Raw genomic sequence first — 23149 nt, forward strand, 5'->3', positions numbered from 1 at the left:
ACAGAAGAACCAGAACAACATCTGATGACCTGCAGGCCTCGTCTGGCTTTATTAAGGTGGTCATGACTCAACCATAAGAAAGACTGTGCAAAAATGGCCAAAACATATTTTAAGCACATATAAAAACATATTACTAGAGGTGAAATCAGACAGAGCAAAAAAGTATCACCACATAATATTTTACTTACTATTCTTAACATTTAATGCAGAATAATTATTTAATGAATTTATGGATATTGCTTTAAGCAGCTGTTTGAGCAGTAATCTCACCATTAGTGATCAGTCTATGTTTCAAATTCAGAAATCAAGCGAAAGTAACTGTTAAAAACATCTGTGTACAAAATATGTGAACAGGTGGAGTCAATGTTGGCAGCATCAGAGGAAGCAGCTGTCCCTTTTCTAACCTGGTAGAATATAAATCCCATGTGTCTGTCTCGAAACCAAAAGCCGAGGTTATAGTTGACTGGCAGCAGAGAGGAGTGAATAAAGGAGTTCACCCTCAGATAGAGCTGAAGAAGCACACGCTCACAAAACCTGATTTTACAAACATGAAATAAATTTGGTGTAAAGATATCAACGTTGGGAACACAGCCATTTTTTTCTTTTGAGAGTTTTTCAGCCCAGAAACTCCAGTTTGTACCTTTACGCTCTCTGCTCTCTTCTTAAAATCACAAAGATAACCCTGCGCGTGGCGCTGAGGGGACCAATGCGGGGTTTAAAAGCTGCTAAGTTAGAATCTCAGTGTGAACGTGGAGCCGCGACCTCTGCTGCTGTTCAGGATAACGGTGGGTGGAAAGTGTCAGAGCGTCTTTATTCAAGAGCTGTGCCTACTGTCAGTACAGGTTTGAGATGCTGACATTTAGGGGTAAGAAGATTTTATACTATTCAGCTTTGACTTTGACAGAGTTTCTTACTCCCACTCACAACATGCTACGAATTTTATATTCTCAAGTAGCCCAAAATGCAGTCGTACAGTTTATTTTAACAATATTTTAAATCCTTCTTCTTCACTTACTGGCCTTTTTCTAAAGAAAAAGACTTGGTAGAAATAGGCAATCAAATTAATTTTAAAAGATATTCAATACAAATACCAAAAGTTTTATATTTGCAACATTCGGGAGCAGCTTACAGCACTGCTCAGTGTCAACGATAGAGACAGAACACATAAAAAAAGCAAAAGAGTTACTTCTAATATCCTCTAAGTCTGTAACGCGTTTCCAGGAATGAGTCTAACACTAAAACAGAGCTACAGTATCTATGCTGCATTGTTGTTATTCTGTATCTACCTGCTAATAAAGTTTATCCAATACATTCACTGAGGAAGTGCAGGTTTGACACCGTGCCGGGTCCATGAATAATTGAAATCTGCTGTATAAACTCTTCATGGTTATACTTCATATTCAAAACGTTACTCTGGCTTTGCAAAATCACGTCCAGACAAAAAACGAGGTTTTACAAAAAAACCATCAGAGCGCAACAAGTGATAAATTCATTTAAAAAATGGATCTGAAAACTTTTCATCAAAGCTCAAATCACTGTCTTCCATCTTGTTTGGTACGAACTGCCTGATAAAATTTGATGTTTGACCTTTTCAACTCCATCCAGTTTTTTGCAAGCCGAAAACGCCACGACTCCTGCAGCTGGTGCGAACAAATTGAATAAAAGAGTCAAAGGTCAAACCACTCAGAGCAGGTAGTCGTCTGCACTGCAGATCCCGATCGTGAATTAAGATCTACAAGCTGTCAAACTGAACCCCCTCTGCACACATACCACGAATCCACCAGTGGTCATGTGTCTTGTTGGTCTCTGTGCTCAGAATAGCATCCTAAATGTGTAAATGGATTTGCTCGCTGCCATCAGCGGGGGCTGGCATCACACACTTCGAAGGCCCGATACAATTTGCTGGTGTGACTCAGAGGTGTAACCGACCTCCAGACAGACAAGGACAATCGCAACACAGAAGCAGAGGCTTTAACTCCAGCCGGACTGTTCGAGAGGCACGGTGAGACCTAAAATACTCTGATCCAGATGATAAGATGCGGTGAAGCTACCCGGTGACTCCGGTGGACTTGGAGGATAAGCTGGCCTCTGACGGTTCAGGGCACCAGATTATGATGTAAAATTATGTGAGGGGGATAAAACAGCATTAAGGAAATGAAAAATGCTGCCATGTCACATTATCCTTACTGGATTGTTTTGTTCCAGAAAGCTGACTTGATTTTGAGCGACAGCTCCCCAAGGAGGGAGGAAAAGTCGGCCCTTCGCTCATCCATCAGCAGATCAACGCCGCTTTTACAAAATCAAAATCTGCTCTTTTCTCTTACTTTGAAACTTTTTGAGAACCCTCACAGTCCTGGGCATCAAAGTGTATGACTAACTAAAGGCTCTGTCTGTCCGCTTCATTTTTCATGCCTCTTTTCTTGCTCTGCTGCTCTGAAGATGATGGATGCTCCTGAAATCTACGGGGACAGCCGGTCATTAGGCTTGAGGTAAAGTGAATCACGCTGCATGACTGTGCTGCGGACGGTGCGGAGGGCCAGCAAAGAACGCTACAGAGAAAAAGTAAGAGACAAGGGAGTTGGTTTGAGCAGTCTTGTTGGCTGACATTACAGAGTCACATTGTAATGTGGCAGATAATAGCCCGCAGGTCAGGCTGGAGACCTGGAGAGCAGCCGGCACCTGCTGCCATTCACTCAAGGTGACAATAAGCCAATGTCGTCAAGTCCTAGATACGGCTCTGCCTCTAGGTTTGTGCATTTCAGAGAGGTTTTCAAACCATCTGTGCTGCTCACATAAATCCGGTAAAAATAAAAACAAAAATAAATATGAAAGCACCTATCGCCTGCAACACAGCCACCCTGCATCTGAACCCCACTATATTCTCTGCATGAGGCAAAAAGTCTTTGTTCCACAGCAGGTTTGGATATGCGAATGCAATTTTTTTTTTTTGTCCCTTCCAGACTTCATGATTTTTACCTTGCACTTGAAAGGCAAAGGCAGAGCTTGTGCTTTAAAAGCAGGTCTCCAGCTGGCTACAAACAGCAGAGATAGAGGTCGATGCTCTCTAGTGCTGCCTCCGCTGAGCGGTCTACCCTTCAAACGTTCAGACAGCCATGAGAGCCCCAAGAGACCATAAGTTCCTGTTCTGTAGCCAGCTCTCACTGCTGCTGCCCTTCCTGCAAACGCACACACACACACTAAGCGTTTAATTCACATCATGAAACTTCAGCGAAGCTGCTGTTGCACCCCAGCATCACAGGGTGAAAAACACCTCTGAGGGAAGGAAAAAAGGAAGTCACAAACTTTACTATCAAAACAACCTCGTGTGTTTTTAGGAATTAATTGAAGGCAGCTGGATTTTTTGGCACCAACAAGCAAATAACTGATCTACCACCTCCCTACAAGTAATTTAATTGCAGCACAGGTCACTGCAAGAGGGGAGAAAGCACTTAAATGTTTACTGCTGTTTATTTTTTAACTTGCAAATGATAAATTTAAAGTGAAGAATACCTGCCCTCTCTAATAATCATTAGACCTCAAAGAGCTCCAAAAAAAGATCAATTAAAAAAAAAAAAAAAAGGAGGCGGCAGCTTCGCAAACTGAATTTTCAACAGCCAAACATACAGTAAAAACTTCAGAAAGAGACATTTGTTGAGAGGCTGTTTTATCAGATGAAATATACACTTGGATCATTGGTCTTTCAAGTGCTCAGAAAATAATTCAACAATTGCGTAAACACCATCTGTTGAGGACGATCATGTGATATGTCCGAAAGCTCCAGAGCAGTTGTGGTGAGAAGTTAGGGACACCCTGAAACAGAGAGGAGGCAAAAATCAGAGCAGAAGGGGCCAGGACATCCTCACTTCTAGCACGGGTTCAGTGTGCTACGGTGCACTCAGAGTCCGTTAAAATTTCCAGGTCAGGCTTTTACTTTCCCTCATCAAAGCAGACACTGAAACTGAAAGAGCAAGAATTCAGTTGTTTTCCAAAGTGAATTCTTTATATGACTAATAAGTGACCTTTATGAAGAAAACAGGCGGAGTTCCCCATTTCAAATTACAGCACAATAACAGTTCACAGTGTTACTTTGAAGAGTGCTCCTTCCTCCAGCCTCGTTCGCATTCATCTGCGATTCAGGGAATGAAAACTGGATAAAACCCAAAAGCACAAAAATAAATGAAACCATTAGCGAGCTGATCCGCTCCCCCATTACTGACAATGCAAAATCGGTACAGCGGCAGCTCATCCGCGTGGGAGCAGATTGTTGAACAAGTACCGGTTCAGTCATTTTTCAAGAGGTTTGCAGGGCTCTTCACAGCAGCCTGCCATCAGCTTCTGTAAGTACACCTCACACTCAGCAGTAAACAGAGGGACCGTGCGTGCACACGGATAGACGAGGTTCGGCTCTGTGGGCAGCAGAAAATTATACTCGTCAGCCTCTTATGAGCAACATGACAGTAGCCGTCCCCCTCACCGGCAGCACAGTCAGATGTGAGCGCTGTGGTAACAGCACTTTTCTGCTTGGATGAACTCGAGTCAAACAGCTGAAAGTCACCTGCTTTAAGTCAAAAATAGTCCTGGTTCATCCGCCGTCACGGTTTGAAAGTGTCACACCTTTGATGTGCATGTCAGACATGAATTTTTGAAACCTAAGCTAAAATCCTTGTCTTTAAATACATGCATATCTACAAACTGTAACACTGCACACATTTTGTGCTAAGACAAACTAAGCCGACAGCTCAGAGGCTGATCAGAACCTCACTCGTGGCGAGTCCTATATAAAAGACTAGCACAATGATTCCAGAGCCCTCAACCTTCAGCTTGCCCATTATTGGTTGCAATGTTGAGTACTGATCTTGTAAAGGAGAAATATTTTAAAATACACCTGCACAACTGAAGCGCCTTAGATGTTTACAGATACGACATCAATATGAGGCTGAAAGATTTGAAGACAAGTGTGAGCATCTTTTAAATGCAAGCTACCAGCTGCAGAAAACCTACCCTACTAATATTCTTCAAATTTAGTGCAGAACATTTGCAAACCTGCAAAGTTTGTGTTCATGTTGTGTCATACATGAACAGTAACATGTCCAAGCTTAGGTCCAGTTCCTCTTATGCTCCCAACTCTAGTTTTATGTAGCACTACTGCCATCTAGTGGTAACACACAAGCAGGCCAAGGCAAAGGGATAAAGTTTTATTGAATTATGAAATATAAACATACAAGAACGACCTGCAACAAAGACACTCAATATGACACGCTAAACAGCAGGGCAGGAGACTTCAGGAGTGGGCACATCAACTCCCTGTAGAGACAAGAAAGCTGAGCTGATTCAGCCGTTCAACATAATTCGTTTACAGAACCGTGCCGCCACTCAGCTCACCGTGTTCACGTCATCAATGACGACACCCTTCTCCGAAACCTCAAGGTCACTTTCTGTGTCATTGTGCGAGCGGTATTCTTCACTCTCCGTCTCTACAGAGCTGGGCTTTAAAAAGAAAAGAGGCGGCCATGTTTTAAGATGCACTTCATGTCTGTAACTAAAATTAAAGCCACAGGCTAAAGAAACCAAGCATGTGGTCTCTGGAGTGAGTTTTACAACTTTAAATTTACAGCTCAGCATAAATCTAATGGGGGACAAAAATACACATCAAAGTTTCCTTCTTTGTCTCCCCCCCACAATACCAACCTCATAGTCAGGGTCAACCTCAGGTCCATCATCATCAGCAAGCTCCTGAGAGAGCGCCTCCACCCAAGTCTGCTGCTCCTCCACATCGTCATCATCCTCCTCGTCATCTACGTCATCCTGTTTTCTCTTACTGCCCTTTCCACAGGGCTTTGTAGGAGACACTCTGATTTCTGTTCACAAAGCATGACCTTTCATGACGCAGTGTTCACTCAATTTCAGAGAAAACTGTAAAACCCACAAGTTCATTTATATTTAAACCTTCAAGCAGGAGAAAAAAAAAAAAAAAAAAAAAAAAAAAAACACTTTAAATCGTGTACAAGAGTGTCCTGCTCAGAGGGGACAACAGTACAATCATAAGTTCCATATACTGTATGGCACATCCAAACACTACTTAAGCACAAACAATATAACACTTATAAACTTCAGGATCAAAGAATGAATACCTAGTGAAAGTAAAGTGAACTTGCCACAAGTGTCTGAAATTCTTAGGTTTTGTTCAGTAAGCGGCTGCAGAAGGCCAGACAACTTTTTTATTAGACATCAGGCTGCTTAGTCAATCAGCTTTTTAACAAGAGGTTCAGATAAACATAGTTTTACTGCTGAATTGCTCAAACCGTTCGTTTCATGATTATTCTAAACAGAGCCCCTCAGTAACTCTAAAACAGAAATATTCTGTAGGCAAAGCTGCAAGCCAGCAGTTATTCACATTATCAGTTAAAGAGTCTCAAAGGTAAACGTAGAGCCAGTACAAGTACATTTGGCCCCATTTTCAAATTGTTTTCTCTACTAATGTCACAAACTGTCATCTAATTGTCTCCACTGACTTATTTTAAGTATCGGCCAACAGTGTGTCAGTGGTATCTGTCCGTGTCCTTTTCATATTATTCGACAAAATAAACAACATGCACCTACCTGGGGACAGGGACAGTCCGATTCTGCTGGACACCGGATAGCCGAGGGCACTCTGCATCCAGCGGGGCAGGACGGACAGCAGCAGGCGGGTGACCCGGCTCAGGCGCTTGCGGCCTGTGAGGCTCTGGCGCCCAGGGCTGGAAACCGTGGGGTTAACGAGGACGTTTTCCTTTGTCTGCCGTAAGCCCAGCATCCACCAAAAGCCGCGGTATGCACGCACCTGCAAATCAGAGCAACGTTACTTTTGCTAAAGCTGGAGAGAGGGGTGTAACTTTGTCAGCTACGTACAACGATGCCAAAGGGCCAGAAGAGGCCGCGCAGCAGGGAGGGAAGCACCCCGTCTCTCCTCACAACTCTGTCCTGCAGGTAAGTAGACACGACCGGTGAAAAAAAAAAAAAAACACAAAACAAAACACAAACAGCCTTCCTGCTAGTGCGAGAGGACCCGAGCAGCTAGCAGAAGCGAGCAGTCCCCCTCTCCTTTACCTCAGTATTGTTAGTCTGGACCCGGACCTGATCCTGCTCCACCTCCACAACTTCGCTGACGCCCTCAAGACTCATTCTTCTGCGGGCTAAAACCTGAAGCTGGAGGGCTGCGATAGACAGAGGACAAACTGAGAAACAACAGCTTGTGAAGGAGTTAGAGCATGAAATGTACCCTGAAGTGTCAACGCTGCAGCCAATCAATGCAGACAAATGCACCTGCTGCAATCAGCGCGAGCCAATGAGCAAATCCCGCCAATTAACCTCCATCAGGCCAAAAAAGGCGGGCAAAACGGTTTGGGCTGGGAGGGATCACAAACGGGTAATGGAAAACTTAAAATGCAGTGCTCTGAAGCCGTGAAATATACACGTGTCCCTACAACTGAAAAATACATATATGTTTTCTATCAGCGCTTAACCCTTTAAAGCCGGTCAGCTCCATTTTGTGTAACTATTTTTAAATCCCGGTAGCACTGCAACCACATAAACTAGTGCAATAATTTTTTTTGCATATGAAACCGGAGGAGTTGTACTTACATCTTGTGCCATCAGCTTGTCCTAAGTCACAGTTTCCTTCCACATATTGCTTTGCAAAAACTGCATAAAAAGCACTTGCAGCAACAAAAACATAATATTCCAGAAACAGGCTTTACCGATCAGATCAGCTGTTTGTAACACTTCCTACTCCATCAGCGCCATGTCCTGGCCAAAACCGGAAGTGACGTCATTTTGCGGAAATGTAGTTTTTTACTATCAGGGCCTTATAAGCCTATACTGGTGTTTTTAAAAGTTATGTTTGACTTTATGACTTTCTGTGTCGTTTCTGGGATGCTTAGGACTCATATTGCACTGCTGGAAATAGTTTATTTTGATGCATATGCTGTTTTGTTTTTTTTGCAAATTTGCATTATAATATTTATTTTCGTTTTTCCTGCAGTATATAAAAATTGGTGTATTTCAAAAATAAAACTATGAAGACACTCAAAATAAATTTACTGTGGTGGGAAACTATTTTGTGCAACTTTTTTGTATTTACAGTTTTGAGGGATAAGCCTCTTAAATTTCTCTAACTAGAAATACATGTTAAAAAAACAAAAACGATTTTCAATTTTTTTGTAGTTTATTGCACTTTTTTGCAATTTATGTAATTACTATGCACTTAATGCAGACATATTATTAAAATTTGGGCTATAATGGTTGTATTGATGTATAGCAACTTGAAATGCTCCCCAAAATGGCATTACAGCATGTAAAAATATAATATAAGCTCTGGCGGACTTGGTTCTATGGTAGGTCTTAAAGGGTTAAACATGCGATCTGTAAGTCAAAGTTTTGGGTTGTAATCTCAAAATTTCTGCTACATAACTTGATTTTCGGGGGGCCAACTTCTTGTTATTTTTAAGTTACTAAGTCTAAGACCAACGCTAAAACTTACTTCAACCCCAGTTTAGTTAGAAAGTTGAAATGTATTATTTTATTTTATTTATTTTTTTAAATTTATTATTCATATATATCTCTGTCGATATAAAGCGGTCAGGGGGTGAAGGCCGGGTTCTTGAAAGATGGGAATAAACCATACTGGCCCCGTTAACAAAGACTGCCTCCAGACTGCTGGGAACTGTGCTACTGTTGGTGGAAGAATGGATGTAAGATTGGGGACTCTAAATGTAGGGACAGTGCAGAAGGTTGGATGTCAAAGATGGGGTGTGATGGAGGCAGGTGAAGCACTGTGGTGAGTCCTAAATAGAGCAGCTGAAAGAAGGACAAGGCTAACATTTGTAATATAAAGTTATTTTCTAAGAAAATGTTTTATTGTCACACAAGCTTGCTTTCTGCCCACCTCTGATCAGATCAGCTGGGTGACCTGTGTGTGCTGTTTTACCGACAGGGACGTTGCAGAGCGCCCTCTGGTGGACAAACATTCCAACATCAACAATCATAAAATACAAGTGTTTGTGTTTCCTTTTTTACTTTTTCATTTTCATTTATCGGCCATTATAATTGTAGATACCGATGTATCAGCTAAAATCAGCCCCACTTATATACTGGGTGGGTTTTACAGTTTATTAATCAACAGAACAGTTTCCTAGAACTTTTTAAATATCACAGATAAATATTTACTTTGGAGAATTCATACATATTTGCAGCTTAGCTGTTTGTTTTTAAACATCCTTTTTGCAAAAGCTGCAATTTTACAAAATCTAATTTATAAGGGAGCGACGGGTACTCTTCACTGTTTTATTAGTCACTAATAAAATATGCAATAGCACCTGCGCCACTGCAAATAAAAAAATGTGCGAATCTTAAAATGTTAAACGAGTTTCTTTTCAAAATCTAAACCCTTCATGTAGTTATCAGAATACAACGTCTGCCCTGCGTGCTCCTTGGCACATAAAGAGGTTTAAAAAAGAGGCCCATCATTAAGCTTCCATACTTGACAGTTTCCCTAATTGGAAACTGTTTCCGCTACCTGTCTTCGTCACATTTACGCACCCTTTGATGCATTTGCTGGAGGACAAAGGGATGTGGAAAAGCATAAAAGGTGCCTCTCCCCACTCCTATTTCAAAATCTACAGACGCTCCGAGCCTGTGTGCAGAGAGGGTTAAAGAGATTTAAACATGAATAAGAATCCCGTCACCAGAACGTTCACCATTGGAGCTATCTGCAGTGGAAGCAAAGCTTCAGATGATTTCCCCACAGGACGTAGGCACAGCAGTGCAGGGATCCAGGTGCTTTCGTGGGCTACCGGCACCGCAAAGTCCTTCGATTCCCATGACAACATTTTTCCGAATATCCTGACTCCTGACAACATCCCACAGTTCACCATTCCAAGTCTGTCTGTGCAGACTGGCTTCAGATCACTGGACAAGGAAAGTAACAAAGAGAGAGAAGGGGGCTCAGAGATGACGCCAGAATCCTCTGTTTCTTCGGCCTGCGCCACGGTCTCGTCATCTGCATCATTCTCCAGCTTTGCTTTAGTTCGGTCAGAGCGCAAAGCTGAGCGGTGTGCTTCAGACCCTTTAACCAAGAGGAGATCTCTCCTTCAGAGGGAGCTGCACTCTCCTTGCTCCTACAGTGAGACCCAGCATTGCCTTGACCCCGCAAGCAAAGCCGCTCTCTCCCTGCCGCACTTGACCAAAATCACCACCCCCTACGGCTTCGTCACCTTAAGTCAGAGCCCCCAGATGGCAAGCGAAGAGGCACTTCTCTGCCAAGCAGGCCCGCACCGCTTAAATAAAGATGACAAGAATTCATACTGGCTCAGCAGAGCTTCCGGGAAAAGCACAGAAGACATTAAAGGCGAGTCCTCCCACCTGTCAGGGCCGGAGAAGAGGCTATCCAAACACTTGGCTGACTCACAGTCTAAGAGAGCACTACAGGCTTCTTCTGCCTCCTCCACCACAGTTTCATCGTCTCCACCACCAAGGCAACCAGATGAGAGGCGTAAACCCCGCTTCTACGAGGTCATAAAGAAACACTTCATCTCCTGCCATTAGAAACATCACTATATATTTGACTATGTGGTAACAATAGCAAGAAAATATGTTATGTATTTATTTAAATTTGCATGTAAAAATAAAAGTTTTTCTCCCGTGTAAAACACTGAAAACGAATTAAATTGTACCAGATTTTGTCACTAATCTGGTGTCACTTTCAAATATCGATTTAGTATTGAAGCACCTGGTTCTGGTTAACCAAATTTCAGAACCCTTTGGGACATTTTTTCAGGTCTTCTGGTATACCCACCGCACGTCTGGTAAACACTTCCTCTTCTGTCTGCTTGTCATTGCACACATTGAATCCTGAGAATTTTTTTTAAAGCTTATCGTCACAAGGTTTCGAGACAGTTTGTCTGTATACCTGCATGCAACTAAAACTCAGACATGATTGGTTAATACAACCAGACACAAAGCAGAAGTGGTTTGTTTCGCAAAGAGTTCAAAGTCTAGAGCTGAGCACAGAGGAAGATCACCTTTAAGATTCACTGAGGATATTCCACATCACCCGTGAGGTTAAGGTTAATGGATTCCTCTACCGCTTAAATGTCAGTCACTCTCAGTTTGCCTGCTCCTATTCACTTCCTCGCTGAACACATATTTATGAGCCCTGAGTCCTGCAGCGCTGAATGCGTCCTTCTGCCAGATGAACCAAGCGCTTGCTCTTTAGCATACAAAGAGACCGCTGGTCGCCTAATACATCCTTGGAGCATGCGTCCTTAACCCTCCCACACACTGAAATTAAGCAGGTAAATATCATTATGGCCCAGAGTACCCTTATCTAAGCCGAGGGCGAGGGAAACACAAGGCTGACCCTTGAACACGGGAATAGATAAAGGTGATCTAAATTTAAAATCATCCGCCGTGCTGCTTCTGTGCATGATTTAGGCCGTTCCTCGTGGCAAACAGGGGTTTCAGCTTTAATGAAAGTAAAACAGGAGGAGATGAAAGAAAAAAAGACACGCAGAACATCTGTGTTGATTAAAATAAAACAAGTTGGAGAGGTTCATATCGCGGTCCATCTGAATGTATTTTTATTGTGTTGTTATTGTATGTTTCTTAAATTGGACTCCACTGGTCAATATAACAATACAAACAAAAGCTGAATATTATTAGTTGACTTTTTTTTCTTTCTTTTTTGCTTTATTTTAACATGTGCTGACTGTGGAGTTTGCATGTTGTCCTTGTGCGTGGGTTAAAGTCACCTTATGCAGATGCAAGAGAGATGTTTGTATTTCCTGTCTCAGAGCGATGCTGAGAAACACGCATTCATTACTTCTAGGCTGAACTATTCATTTTATCAGGTCAATCCAAAACACCACAGTGAGTGTACTGACAGGGAAAAGAAAGAGATGTATAGACAGACCTCATGGTACCTTATTATCCCAACAGAGCTCTTCGCTCTCAGACTGCTGGTTTACTTGTGGTTTGTATGACATTTAAAAGTAAAATGAGAACCTGCTCCCAGTTTTGATTCAAGAGACAGACACCTTCTCTACTTTCAAGAGACTTTAAACCTTCGTGTTTGATAAAGCAACCTAGAAACCCAGAAACCTAAAAGATTCAGAGAGTTTCTCTCATGCCAACCGGTCGCAGCAGATGGCCGCCCCTCCCTGAGCCTGGTTCTGCTGGAGGTTTCTTCCTGTTAAAAGGGAGTTTTTCCTTCCAACTGTCACCAAAGTGCTTGCTCATAGGGGTCATATTATTGTTGGGTTTTTCTCTGTATGTATTATTGTAAGGTCTGCCTTACAATATAAAGCACCTTGAGGCGACTGTTGTTGTGATTTGGTGCTGTATAAATAAAATTGAATTGATTTAAAGAGGAGTGGGCCAAAATCCTCCTGAGCAACAACAAGAAACATCTCACTGCTGTTCTCACCAACAAGGGTTTCTTAACTCATGCTTTGCTTGGGGACCAAATACTTATTTCATTCTATGACACACAGATGAGTTTGTTTTTTGAAATGTGGTTTTTCTGGATGCATACATAAGACTGGATGCACAGTGACATCTGGATTTTGGGTTGAGTTGGGAGATTTAAAAGAAATCAAACCAGAAGATATTTTAATCCAGATGAGCTCAGATATTTTGGGCATTCTCGTTTTGACACTGTGTAAGTACACTGGCTTTAAAGTTAAATGTCAGCTGAGGAGTGTTAGTTTGGCAGGAATGAGGCAGCGTGACCCACATTGTATTTGTGACCCTCTGATGTGCGCGTCCTTCTTCATTTCAGTTCTCAGACAGAAGTGAAAATTCAAAAGAAATTGGTCTGGTTACTTTCACTGAAAACACAGAAAGAGATTCAGCACTAACGGCCTTCATCACCGCCACCGTGCTGAAAGCCTCCACGGACTCCACAGTCAGCCATGATTACACGCTGTTACATGTGTTTATCAGTGACCTGCTGACTGCTGCAGTGAGTGTAAATATAACAGATACTGAAAAACTGCTTTTACCCAGAGGCATTCTGGGATAGGACTACGTTAAGGCAGCTTCATGGTGCAGAAACCAGCTGCACACAGAGATTAAAATATCATACAGCAACCTGTGTGTGCGCATGTGTGTGCATGTGTGTGCATGTGTGTGCATGTGAGGAGGGTTTCATACATGTCTCCGTTTATCAGTTGCATCACACACGTTTCATCACGCCTACCTAAATAATCAAACCTTGTCCCCTGTAGTCAGGTGTTGATGCTGTCACACGGTTGTTTTTCTGTGCTGGCAGAGTGCGGTTGTAAGATTAAACTTTCTGCAGTCATTTATGTAATCAGAATATGAATATGAATTTCCTGTGTTTCCTGTCGCACTGTTTTCTCTTCAGGTGCACTGTAGTGTCTGTATTTGTGATCAGTAAACTATCCCTGGATCAAGTTAAGATTATATTCCAGACATTCATTCAAAGAGGTTTAAGGAACACCAACAGAAACACGGGCAGATGTTTATCAGAAGGCAGTTATTTGGTGTTTCCACCTGCACAAATATGTTTTCCTTCCATTTAAACCAGCGGTAGCAAGTACTTCAGAGAGCAGTGCATGCATGAAAGCTACAAGTGCATCGGGCACATGAGAAAACCTAAACAGCACATGCAGATCAACTGCAACTGACAGAAGGGAGCAAAAATGAGTGCATGCTGAAGGGGCTCCGCTGTAACTGCTCTTCCCCATTTTGACAAGCTGAGGTTAGCTCAGAGAGCAGCTTTGCCCTCAGAACAGACATAACTTTTCCAGTGCCAACCTCAAAGTCTAACTAGAAACGATTAGAACGAAAGATAAGCAGGGCAGCCTCAAGAAGACACAAGTTTGCTTTAAAAATGTGCGACTACACGTGTGTGACTGTGAGAGGCAGCGAAACGCAGCAGGGGGAGTAACTGAAGCGGATGGGAAGTGTTTTATACTGACTGAGCTGGCCCCCTGAGCTTCACATGCACTCAGTTCAGTGACAAAAGCAAAGTGTGAGAGAAGCGGAAGAGCGGGTTAGGTGTTAGATTCCCGATGGCGTCTGCTTCAAGCAGCAGAGTGGACGAGCAGCCGCCGGCACTGCCTGTCAAACAGCACAGGTAAGCATTATCTTTCTGTCAGAAGGAGAAACTTTTATGGCTCCTTTTGACATGTTTTTCGTTGAATTTTAATAATATTTTCACTCCACACCCAAACCTGACAATGGAGCAGCAGGCAGCTTTTGCTGTGCATATATTGCAATTGCATGTATTTCCTCAGGCATTCCAGCGTGGAGTCTGACTGCAGCCCTGTGGTACCACAGCATCAAAGTTCCGCATACAACGATGTCTTTCCTGAACCCACCGACTGCAATGCAGCCCAGTGCCCCATACACCAACGCTACGGTAGGTTTGGAGAACGATGACACCAAAATATCTCTGCAACAATAAATTAGGCAAATAGCACTGTGGTTTACTGATTACTGAAGTATATGGCTCGGTGTGATGGGAAAAAAAAATACTATTACATCTGGTTCTTTTTTCTCAGTTCGCCTTTCAGTTCATGAGAACTCGAGAGGAAGTCACCTTACAAAACTTTTACTTTCACTGAAAAGGCAAACAGGGTAAATGTCCTTATACTGAATGACTCCTTTGGAGGTGTGATTGTGTTATGCAAGCAAGTTCCTCTCAAATAGGAGTGTCAAACTTTCTCTGGGCCACATGCATTCAGTTTCATATTAAGTAGGCTGCACCAGAAAAAGAAACTACTACTAAACAATTAATAATGAAGTACATTCTTAAAATATTCCCATTTATTGAGCCAACCCTTACCGATCAGCTCATGAACAGTCAGTGTTGTTTTTGTAAACATAAGTGCAGTTTCAGCAGTATGTCTGTTTTACAAAACTATTTTACCTCAGTGTGTCTCTGTATTGTGTTTAAACTACTTCCCCTTCTTTGCCTGCTGTTGTTGTCTGACTTTAATTCCTCTGATGGTGTTGCTCAGATCCGTGCAGACACCTGGAGAGATTTTACTCTGATATCAACCCACCGCCTGTCCCGAAGAAGAGGTTACATCGTGCTTTATCCCTCCCGCCCACCCATGTGCCTTCGTTGCCTCACACGTCACCCTTTTCTCCTCTGCAAAGATTCCCCCAGAACTTTGATAATCCGCTGTACATAATGGCACCCAAACAAGATCTTTTTTTCTCAGAGGAGCTAGAAGAGTTTAAACCATCCACGAGCAGTCCTGTCTCCGTAGTGTCCTTCTCCCAGCTGTCGTTTGACACTCCGGACGAAGATCTTCCCTACATCTTCCACAGCTTTGTCGACCAGGGGGTTGTTTCTCATGGGATTCAGCATCGCCATCTACTCTTTCTTAGAAGCATGGCACAGACTGTGGAGGCAAGGAATCTGCTAGAGGGCTCTAAAAGGGATGTGAGCTCATACCAGCCTCAGGATTTCCTCTTGCCTGAGGACAGCCAGCCAAAGCAGATTGGAAACATGACTTACTACAGCCTGCACAGCCCAAAGTTCCCACAGAGAGTGCTCGGTTTAAGGGTAATGTTGCATGTCTTTTATTCATTTTGCATAGTTTACAACCAGCTCTGTGTGCATGTTGTGATTTGTAGTTGTTACATTTCCCTTGAAATTGTCTGCAAAACCAAGTGGTAGGAATGTTGCTCATAGCAACCAGTAAAACAAATATGATCTCTATCAGCACTTGCAAGTGCTACAATGGCTTGTGGTGGCAAAAACACTTCCTCTGAACTATAGTATACCCACGGCTGCAGCAGAATCGACTTTTTTTGACATATTTATCACTCGGCACTTCAGTGGTTTGATTGCTGCTTCTCTGTGCAGGTACACAAACACACTGATGAGGTTTTCTCCGCTCAAATCCAGCGGCAGCCGCCACACGTCAACATGCGAGATGTTATTACTTATTTCCCATCCAGCAACAGCTACAGAACCAGTGAAACTCGAGATCCCGCAGCAGGCTCTCCTAACCCAAGGTCAGACTGCACTCCTGCTAATCCACCAGGTGGAAGCAGCACTGAGCGTGCAGCAGAAGCCACGAACCTCTGCAAGCTCACAGTTCAGTCTTTCCTCCAGAAAGGCCAGGCCGTGAGCGTGGAAAGAGACCTGCCACATGCCAGCCTGGACGATTTTGTTAAAGACAGCAGCTCGCTGCAGAGCACAGACTCTGTGCGTTATTATAGACAGGTGTGTGCTCTGTTGCTGCAGATATTAATGGGTACGCAGCATCTATACAGTAAGAGAGGCACTGCAGCCGAGCTCAAACCCCAGGAGATCCTTCTAGTGTGGCCCGATGGGAAGAGGGACAAGGCAGAAAACAACTTGAATGAGGACGCCTCTGAGGAGAAGGAAGAAACGGAGTGGGTAAACACTCCAGAAAAAGGGAAGATTCAGACGTTATGGAGGACCAGAGGCTGTCCTCGTGTGGTGCTAAAGCCACAGACTTTCGCTCAACCCCTCACCTCCATCAAATCTCAAATTACAGCTTTAATCCAGGCCTGCTGGCAAGAGAGTGCGACATCTCCGGGTTCAGTACCAGATGTTTGCAAATCCTCCTACCAAAAAGGGCTTCTTCATCTGTCCTCTCTGCTTGAGAGCGACAGCGGGGCTCAGATGGTGGACATGGTAGCCATGCTTCAGGTGCTCCTCTGGGGCCCACACGTCTCTATCTTCAACCAAGGAGGCCCTGCAACCACCGTTATACATAACTGGCTGACAGTCAAGCGGGCGCTGCTGGTTATGAAGTTGGCCGAAAAGGGGCTGATCGAGGATCGGTCTCTTCTGGACTGGGAGGACTGTATGCGCTTGCAGTATCTGTCCTTTACAGACTCTGAAACAGTTGCTAGTGTAGCCAATGAGCTGTGGCACAGAGTGAACGTTGAGCAACGTCTATAGTCGATATCAAAGGAGTCTGTCGTTATCACCCGACTGAAAGTGAAAAACAGTCCAGATTGAGGAATAATCCACTTCAGTGCATTCTCCTTTATCAAGTGTTCATGTGCTGCACTTCATAATGTAAAACTAGTCTATTAAAAAGACCCCACTGGTTTTTAAAAAAAGGCTGTTTTGTCAGCTTCATTTGACTCGTGTCAGTTTTTGTCTGTACACTTTACTTCTCTCTAGTTATTGGGTGGGTTTCAAGTTTAAAAAAAAAAAAAAAGGTGTGAAGGTGGGGCATGGTTTCTGTTCTCAAGACCTTCACAAAAATACTGTGTGTAAATGAATGCGACTTTATGCAAGTTGTTGACTTTCTGAAGGGGATCGACCTTATTCCCCGTATCCCAAATCAAGACGTTACAAAATGCAGCCAGGAGCTTACACAACTACTACTGGCTCTAGCTTTGGCTAACACAACTAAATGCTTTCTCCTTTTAGAGGGCGTAATTATGTTTCATGACACCACAGAAACCACAGTTTAAGGTGAGCACTTTTATTTAGTACAGTTACAACATGCACGTCCCTATCAAGTGTATCGAAACAAATTAAAATCATGCACACATTAAAAAAAAAATCAACAGGAGAATCAACTGAAATCTATATGAAAACATTTCTAATTACTTGAGTAAGCTCAATTTAAACTCATAAATATATTTGAGATGATGAGGGTTTAGAGAGAACGAGCAGGAAGCCAACACTACACATCGGGGAAAGTATCACAGCAGTAAGGGTGCATTGCCCAAATATTACGTGTCGCTTGATTTACATTCCTGACATATTAACATCTTACCCTAGTGCAAATCGTAATGAAACACAGCACGTGGCAGGTAAAACACACCTCAACCATACTGAGCTTGGATGACATTTTTATAAACAAAATTACAAAGATGTGGTTGTGGATTGAAATAAAAAACAAAACAAAACAAAAAAAAAAGATTTGTAACTGCTCAGCGTAATTTTAATCATCATCTGAAGAGTCACGCTCGATGCTGTAAGCCATGAAGAAAGCGTCAGGGCGGGAAGGGACGAGGGGATGACCTGGTCTCACAATCTCAAAGCCCAGGAAACTGAATGTACGCAGCAGGGATGCTATGGAGGACAACACAAGGAGAGATCAGAACAGAGCAAAAGCAGCTCATCTTCCATGAACATATAGACACGACACTGCCGCTGTGAGTGTGCTGAAAAGCACCGTGCAGAGAAAAGCTCTCAGCACTGTAAACACATCAGTACGGACTTGGACCAGATTTTAGAATCAACACACCCGTGACATTTCATAATGTCACACTGTTCACTAACAGCATCTGTGGTGGTACGCTGGACATTAGTCTGCATAACATGAGTAAGTTAGTTAATTATTAGATAAGTCAGCAAGACTGTGCTCAGAAACATCCGGCACGTGTTGCAACATCTGAGCTCTTTAACGAAGAGTCTGGCCTGAGTCCAGTGCTACTTATTTTTGGAGTCGTGAGCAGTATATCGCACATTTATTACAGGTCTGGAAACTAGTGTGAAGAGGTAATGAGGTTCATAACATCTGCAGGCAGTATGCATTTAAAACATGCTTAACAACAAAAACATTACTCGGTTTCCTGATATAGCTCAGGATTTTATATAAAGCGTTAACAGTTTTAATTTGCATCAAAGAAAAAACAAACAAAACCCTCACCTCTATCATCACGGCTCTTATGAAAACAGATGAAAACGTGGTCAACCTGCAGCTGCTCTTCTGCAAACTCCAGCAGAAGGGCAAAACTGGAAAGAAACAGAGCAAACAAGAAGGGTTAATGTTTTGTCAGAGGGTTGTTAATAATTTGAGGCAGAGCACATTTCACCCAAAGATTAGAGGCCCTTTGTTTATTTTTATTTTTTTTCCAAATACCATTTTTGCTTTTAAGATTTTGTTTCCAGTGTGGATGTGAATATTATTATTCCTGCCTATATACTGCATCAGGAAACACGAGTAGATGTGTGTTTCTGCTTTAGCAGTTACCAGTAAGTAAAAGTGTCTGGTCTATTTCCTCTTACTTGAATCACTTGCAAACAAGTTTTGCCTGCTCACCTGTCTTTGCTGCCCTCGGGCAAAGCTCCAGGAGGGATTTCAACGTACAGGTTTCCTCCTTTCAGCGCCGCCCTCCATACACAGTGCTTTCCTTCGGAGCGCCGGGGCTCAAAGAGTAAGAAGCGCACTCTGCTATTGGCAGGGGAAGGCTCCTCAAGAACCAGCAACTGAGCATCCTGGGAAAGTGTAGTTTAGGTTATGTTAAAAATGAAATTGCACATACCAGCAGGAAAATTTCTGTATTTCTTTTTAAGCTTTCATCACTTACAGAATAGAACAGCTTAGCTGAAAGATTGCGATCCCGTTGGTCATTCCCTCGCCCACCTGGGATCTTCAGGGGTGGGAGAGGGGCATCAGGAGCACCACAGAGGCCCCGGACACGGGTTACTGCAACAGCGGGAGCACCTCAAAGGACTGGAGATACTGGATAGCGAAACAAACGCACACACAGATAGAACCATCATGAGCTGGGTATTCAGTCGAGATTCTGCTACCAAACACAAACCAAACTCTTTATAAGCAGCAGGTTCGGCACACATTAAACTGCCGAGTGACTCATCTGCGATACTGCAGTAAAACATTTGCTAACCCCGAGTGAGTCTTCAGACACAAAAGCACAAGACTGGGGGAACCGGTTCAATCAATAACCGTTCCTATGTTGAGCACAGATGCGTGCATGACGTGCCGACGGATGAGGAACACGTAACGGAAAGGAGAAGTGGTTTATGTCACACCACCACATCACTGATGCCTCACTTAAACTGTTAGCAATTTTCTGTCAGCTGTCAGTCAAATATTGACCACCAACTATGAGAAATTGTTTGCTTTTGTCTCACAAAGACACATCGAGGCTACGGCTCATGTGGGAAAGGAAGAAAACTTCAGAAAGCTAACGTTTGTCAGGCACACTTCTGCTGCGGTCACTTTAAGCTTGTTCCACGGTTCTCACAGGAAACCTGCCAGAAGAACGGGCTATTTTTTTCCTCTAGCCACTAGCCTACTTTAGCCCTTCACTCATGTGTAGCTCCAGTTTAAGAGACGGGGATAAACAATACTCAACAGCCGTTATAATCCAGCGCTGTGTCACAGCACTCCTCAGATTTAGCTTGCTGTGACTGCATACATTTACAGCTTTGAGCAAAGGCCTGTTCACTGGGATTCTATTAGGAACAAAAATAACAGCACCGCAAACACCATCACACACAGAGATGCTCTCTTACGCAAATGCCACCAATGCGCTACATGTTGAGTAGAGGTGCGGAAACCAGTGTCATTCGCAGTGTGTAATATTCAACTTGTGATCTCACAGAGGATTGGGATTTTAACCAAATGCAGTTACTCCCTAAATCCAGTAATCAGATTAGGAAAGGAAGCCACTTGCCATCCTTGCAGAACCCCTCAACGCCTCCTCCCTGCGATTTAAAGAGAACACGAAGTTCTCAGTCAGTTTCTGCCTTTAGCGTTCTTTGAGACTGACATGTGAACAGTAGGCAGCACCGCACAATGACACCCTGGGGGTCATCTTAATAAAAACAGCTGCCGTGAATAGTGTTTGTAGGAGAGTCTGCTGTAAATGAACATCATTGTAAAGGACATCTGCACTAAACCTCATGCATCCATCTAGCAGAGAATCATCTTTAATCTCATGTTCTAGCCTGCACTGTTATAATGAGACTCTTTAATGTAGTATGACATTTGCAATGTGGGGTTTTTTTTAGCTCACCTAACACGTTCTGGCTTTCAACAAAAGAAAAATTAGCAGGTTAAAAAGGTAACAGTCTTTAATGCGGGGTTAAATTTGCACAAGTTTAAATACCTTTGATTTTATCAGGTGGTCAAAGATGAAAAGAATGAAAAGAAAAGGCCTAGCCTTCTCTTAAGGTAACAGACTTTTTTTACCTTGGGAGGGGGGGAGGCTATTAGCTGCTATAATAGATGTTATTTTAATGCATGCTTTATTATTGGAAGATGTGGATGTTAAACCAGCCTTATCGCACATGATAGCTCTGTGTCAGCATATTCATAAAGCCATTTTTTCAAGCTTTGGCTTAAAGAGAAACACTATTATATAATATACATACATAATATCTAACCATGACAATTACATAACTATATCCAACATCCAACCAACTAGTTGCCACGAGAAGCAAAAATACATCAAGATTTGTGTGTAGGCCATAACTTCCAAAATTCCCCATACAGCACCCACCCTGCCCCCCTCCATCCCTCCTCCCCCGCAGTGGAAATTTCCTATGAGCGCCTCAAACACTATAGAACAGCACAAACAGAGCGCGTCAACAAATCCTGTCAGGGCACGAGTGGTGCAACCACAACCGACCACCAGACTGGGTTAATCGCTAACAACCAGTTTCGAGGCATCCACCCCCACCAGTCTCCTCACTTCCAGTCAATCGGTACTTTAACTGCACCCAAACAGGCACACGGCTGGCTGAAGAATGGCCCCGCAGCAGCTCGCATAAATCAAACCGAATCTGATTAAAAACATTACAAAGGTTCTTCTGAACGTCGGTAAAACGCATTCCCTGTCCGCCCACCTGGAACCCGTGTTTTCCAGAAGTTACTGGGTGTCTTATCGTGGGTTCAGAAGGGCGAAAAGAAAAAAATAAAATAAAATATATAAATAAATAAGAAAATCCCCGAAACCACGAATTAATCCGTACAGCCATCATTTTAACTACATCGTTAGCTAACTTTACATAACCCCGCGCAATAAATTTCGTACTAGTTCTACATCACAAAAGCCACATCAAAAAAGATAGTAACATGGTTTCAAAGCCATTGATCATTTTCATTGCCAAGGACGAAAATATGAACGCATCCGTCAGATTACCTAATGCTAAAGAGCTAGCATTTAGCTTAAATGTCTACGCTAATATTTAAAGGGGAAACACACCTAGTAATGATAAAACACTCTTATTCCGCTTTTTAACACGCAGAATTTGTATTTTAAATGTTATAAATTACAATTCTAGTCGCAACCAGGTCTTAATAGAAAACCTTACGACACGTTAGCCCAGCCATCGATAACGCGAACCTGTGGCGTTTGACATATTAGCTGACGCGTTAGCATCTGTGAAGCTACCAAAGCAGCGCTGTCACTTCTAACATTTTGGTCATAATCCCGGTACTACGGTGTATTTAAGGTGATTAATATGCATCTTTTATGGAATTGAAAGAAGCTGCCCGTGATTAATAATGTTCTCTAGAAATGTCAACTGAAATAAGTGTCGCTGTTATGTAAACATGAAAGGCTGTGCTAGTCGCCCCACAGCGTATGCGAAAGCAAGGCCGCGGTTTTTAAACGTAGCTTAGCTTAGCTCACTGAGAGCAGCTGACACGGACCACAACATACCTTTCACTTTCAGGTTTATTACTGGACTTCTCGATAACAGGCATCTCGGGTAAGTTTCTCTCTTTTTCTCTAGCAAAACAGTGACTATTCAAAATCGTCTGTAGGTTAGATTTAACCATCCGGCCAGCGTCCACACCAGCTGCTCCCTCTGTCCTCTCCTCTTCACCGTATGCTGGGCTAACAAGCGGGGAGCTGCGGTATTTGGCAGAGGCGTGTTCTGTCAGTCTGACGTTTACCGTCGAAATGTGACGCAGTTACTCAGCACCGTCACTTCACGGTGTAATAAAATATACAACAATAAAACAACGCGTACAGTATAAAAAGATTTATATCACAAAAGAATATCTAAGTAGTAATACATTGGGCTTTAGATTTGGCTTTAGATTGGGCACATCTTTTAAAAACAGCTGAAGACATTTTTATATAGAAAAGCTTTTGATTAATTTGTTCTTACGTTGTTTTTATTGTTTTTTCATTGGTTTACCTTGCTGTTTTATTTACTGTTACATTGTTTCGTATTTCCATTTCTTGTACTGTAAAGCACTTTGTGATTTTTTTATCTATGAAAAGCGCTATATAAATAAATTTTACCTACTTACTGCGTACCCCTGGTACAGACGGTCTTGTTTTGTGTAGAATTAGCATAGCTTTTTCTATTTGTCTTTTGTTTTATATATATAATTTATCCCAAAAAATAGAATTGAGTTGTATCATTTTTGCC

At 42.7% G+C, this 23149-nt stretch overlaps 3 protein-coding genes across 6 annotated transcripts in view; 1 reads left to right on the plus strand and 2 right to left on the minus strand.

Annotated features, from left to right (window-relative positions):
- The window catches only part of org (oogenesis-related gene), a 9595-nt gene extending 1044 nt beyond the window's left edge, over window positions 1-8551 (minus strand). Inside the window, exons 1-6 of one of the 4 annotated variants that reach the window (XM_084921570.1) lie at window positions 7087-8551; window positions 6889-6960; window positions 6601-6820; window positions 5689-5858; window positions 5383-5487; window positions 1-5321 (exon numbers count right to left, since the gene is read on the minus strand). The exon at window positions 1-5321 is cut by the window's left edge and continues 1044 nt beyond it. In XM_084921570.1, coding sequence (XP_084777696.1) covers window positions 5247-5321; window positions 5383-5487; window positions 5689-5858; window positions 6601-6820; window positions 6889-6960; window positions 7087-7161 — 717 coding nt within the window. In that variant the 5' untranslated portion in view covers window positions 7162-8551 and the 3' untranslated portion in view covers window positions 1-5246. The remainder of the gene's footprint in view (window positions 5322-5382; window positions 5488-5688; window positions 5859-6600; window positions 6821-6888; window positions 6961-7086) is intronic. The other 3 variants (XM_084921568.1, XM_084921565.1, XM_084921569.1) reach the window with 3 other exon arrangements.
- Window positions 8552-12010: 3459 nt separating this feature from the next.
- LOC146361797 (inactive tyrosine-protein kinase PEAK1) lies at window positions 12011-17601 on the plus strand. The gene is made up of 4 exons (XM_084921564.1): window positions 12011-14137; window positions 14298-14422; window positions 15024-15577; window positions 15881-17601. The coding sequence occupies exons 1-4, from the start codon at window positions 14073-14075 to the stop codon at window positions 16949-16951; spliced, it is 1815 nt and encodes a 604-aa protein (XP_084777690.1). The 5' UTR covers window positions 12011-14072; the 3' UTR covers window positions 16952-17601.
- oaz1a (ornithine decarboxylase antizyme 1a) lies at window positions 17471-22650 on the minus strand. The gene is given in 6 exon segments (XM_084921571.1): window positions 17471-18082; window positions 18663-18748; window positions 19056-19231; window positions 19324-19410; window positions 19412-19478; window positions 22429-22650. Coding segments are annotated over 6 exon segments (666 nt in total). The 5' UTR covers window positions 22548-22650; the 3' UTR covers window positions 17471-17951.
- Window positions 22651-23149: the final 499 nt, after the last annotated feature.

Source organism: Perissodus microlepis, chromosome 23 (assembly GCF_051167445.1).
Source record: "Perissodus microlepis isolate ML-2025 ecotype Zambia chromosome 23, ASM5116744v1, whole genome shotgun sequence".
Taxonomy (NCBI): Eukaryota; Metazoa; Chordata; class Actinopteri; order Cichliformes; family Cichlidae; genus Perissodus; species Perissodus microlepis.

Coding starts and splice junctions, on each gene's coding strand:
- LOC146361797 (XM_084921564.1), top strand. CDS start 14,073: ATGGCGTCTGCTTCAAGCAGCAGAGTGGACGAGCAGCCGCCGGCACTG. Junction 14,138..14,297: donor CTGCCTGTCAAACAGCACAG/GTAAGCATTATC, acceptor GTATTTCCTCAG/GCATTCCAGCGTGGAGTCTG. Junction 14,423..15,023: donor CCCCATACACCAACGCTACG/GTAGGTTTGGAG, acceptor GGTGTTGCTCAG/ATCCGTGCAGACACCTGGAG.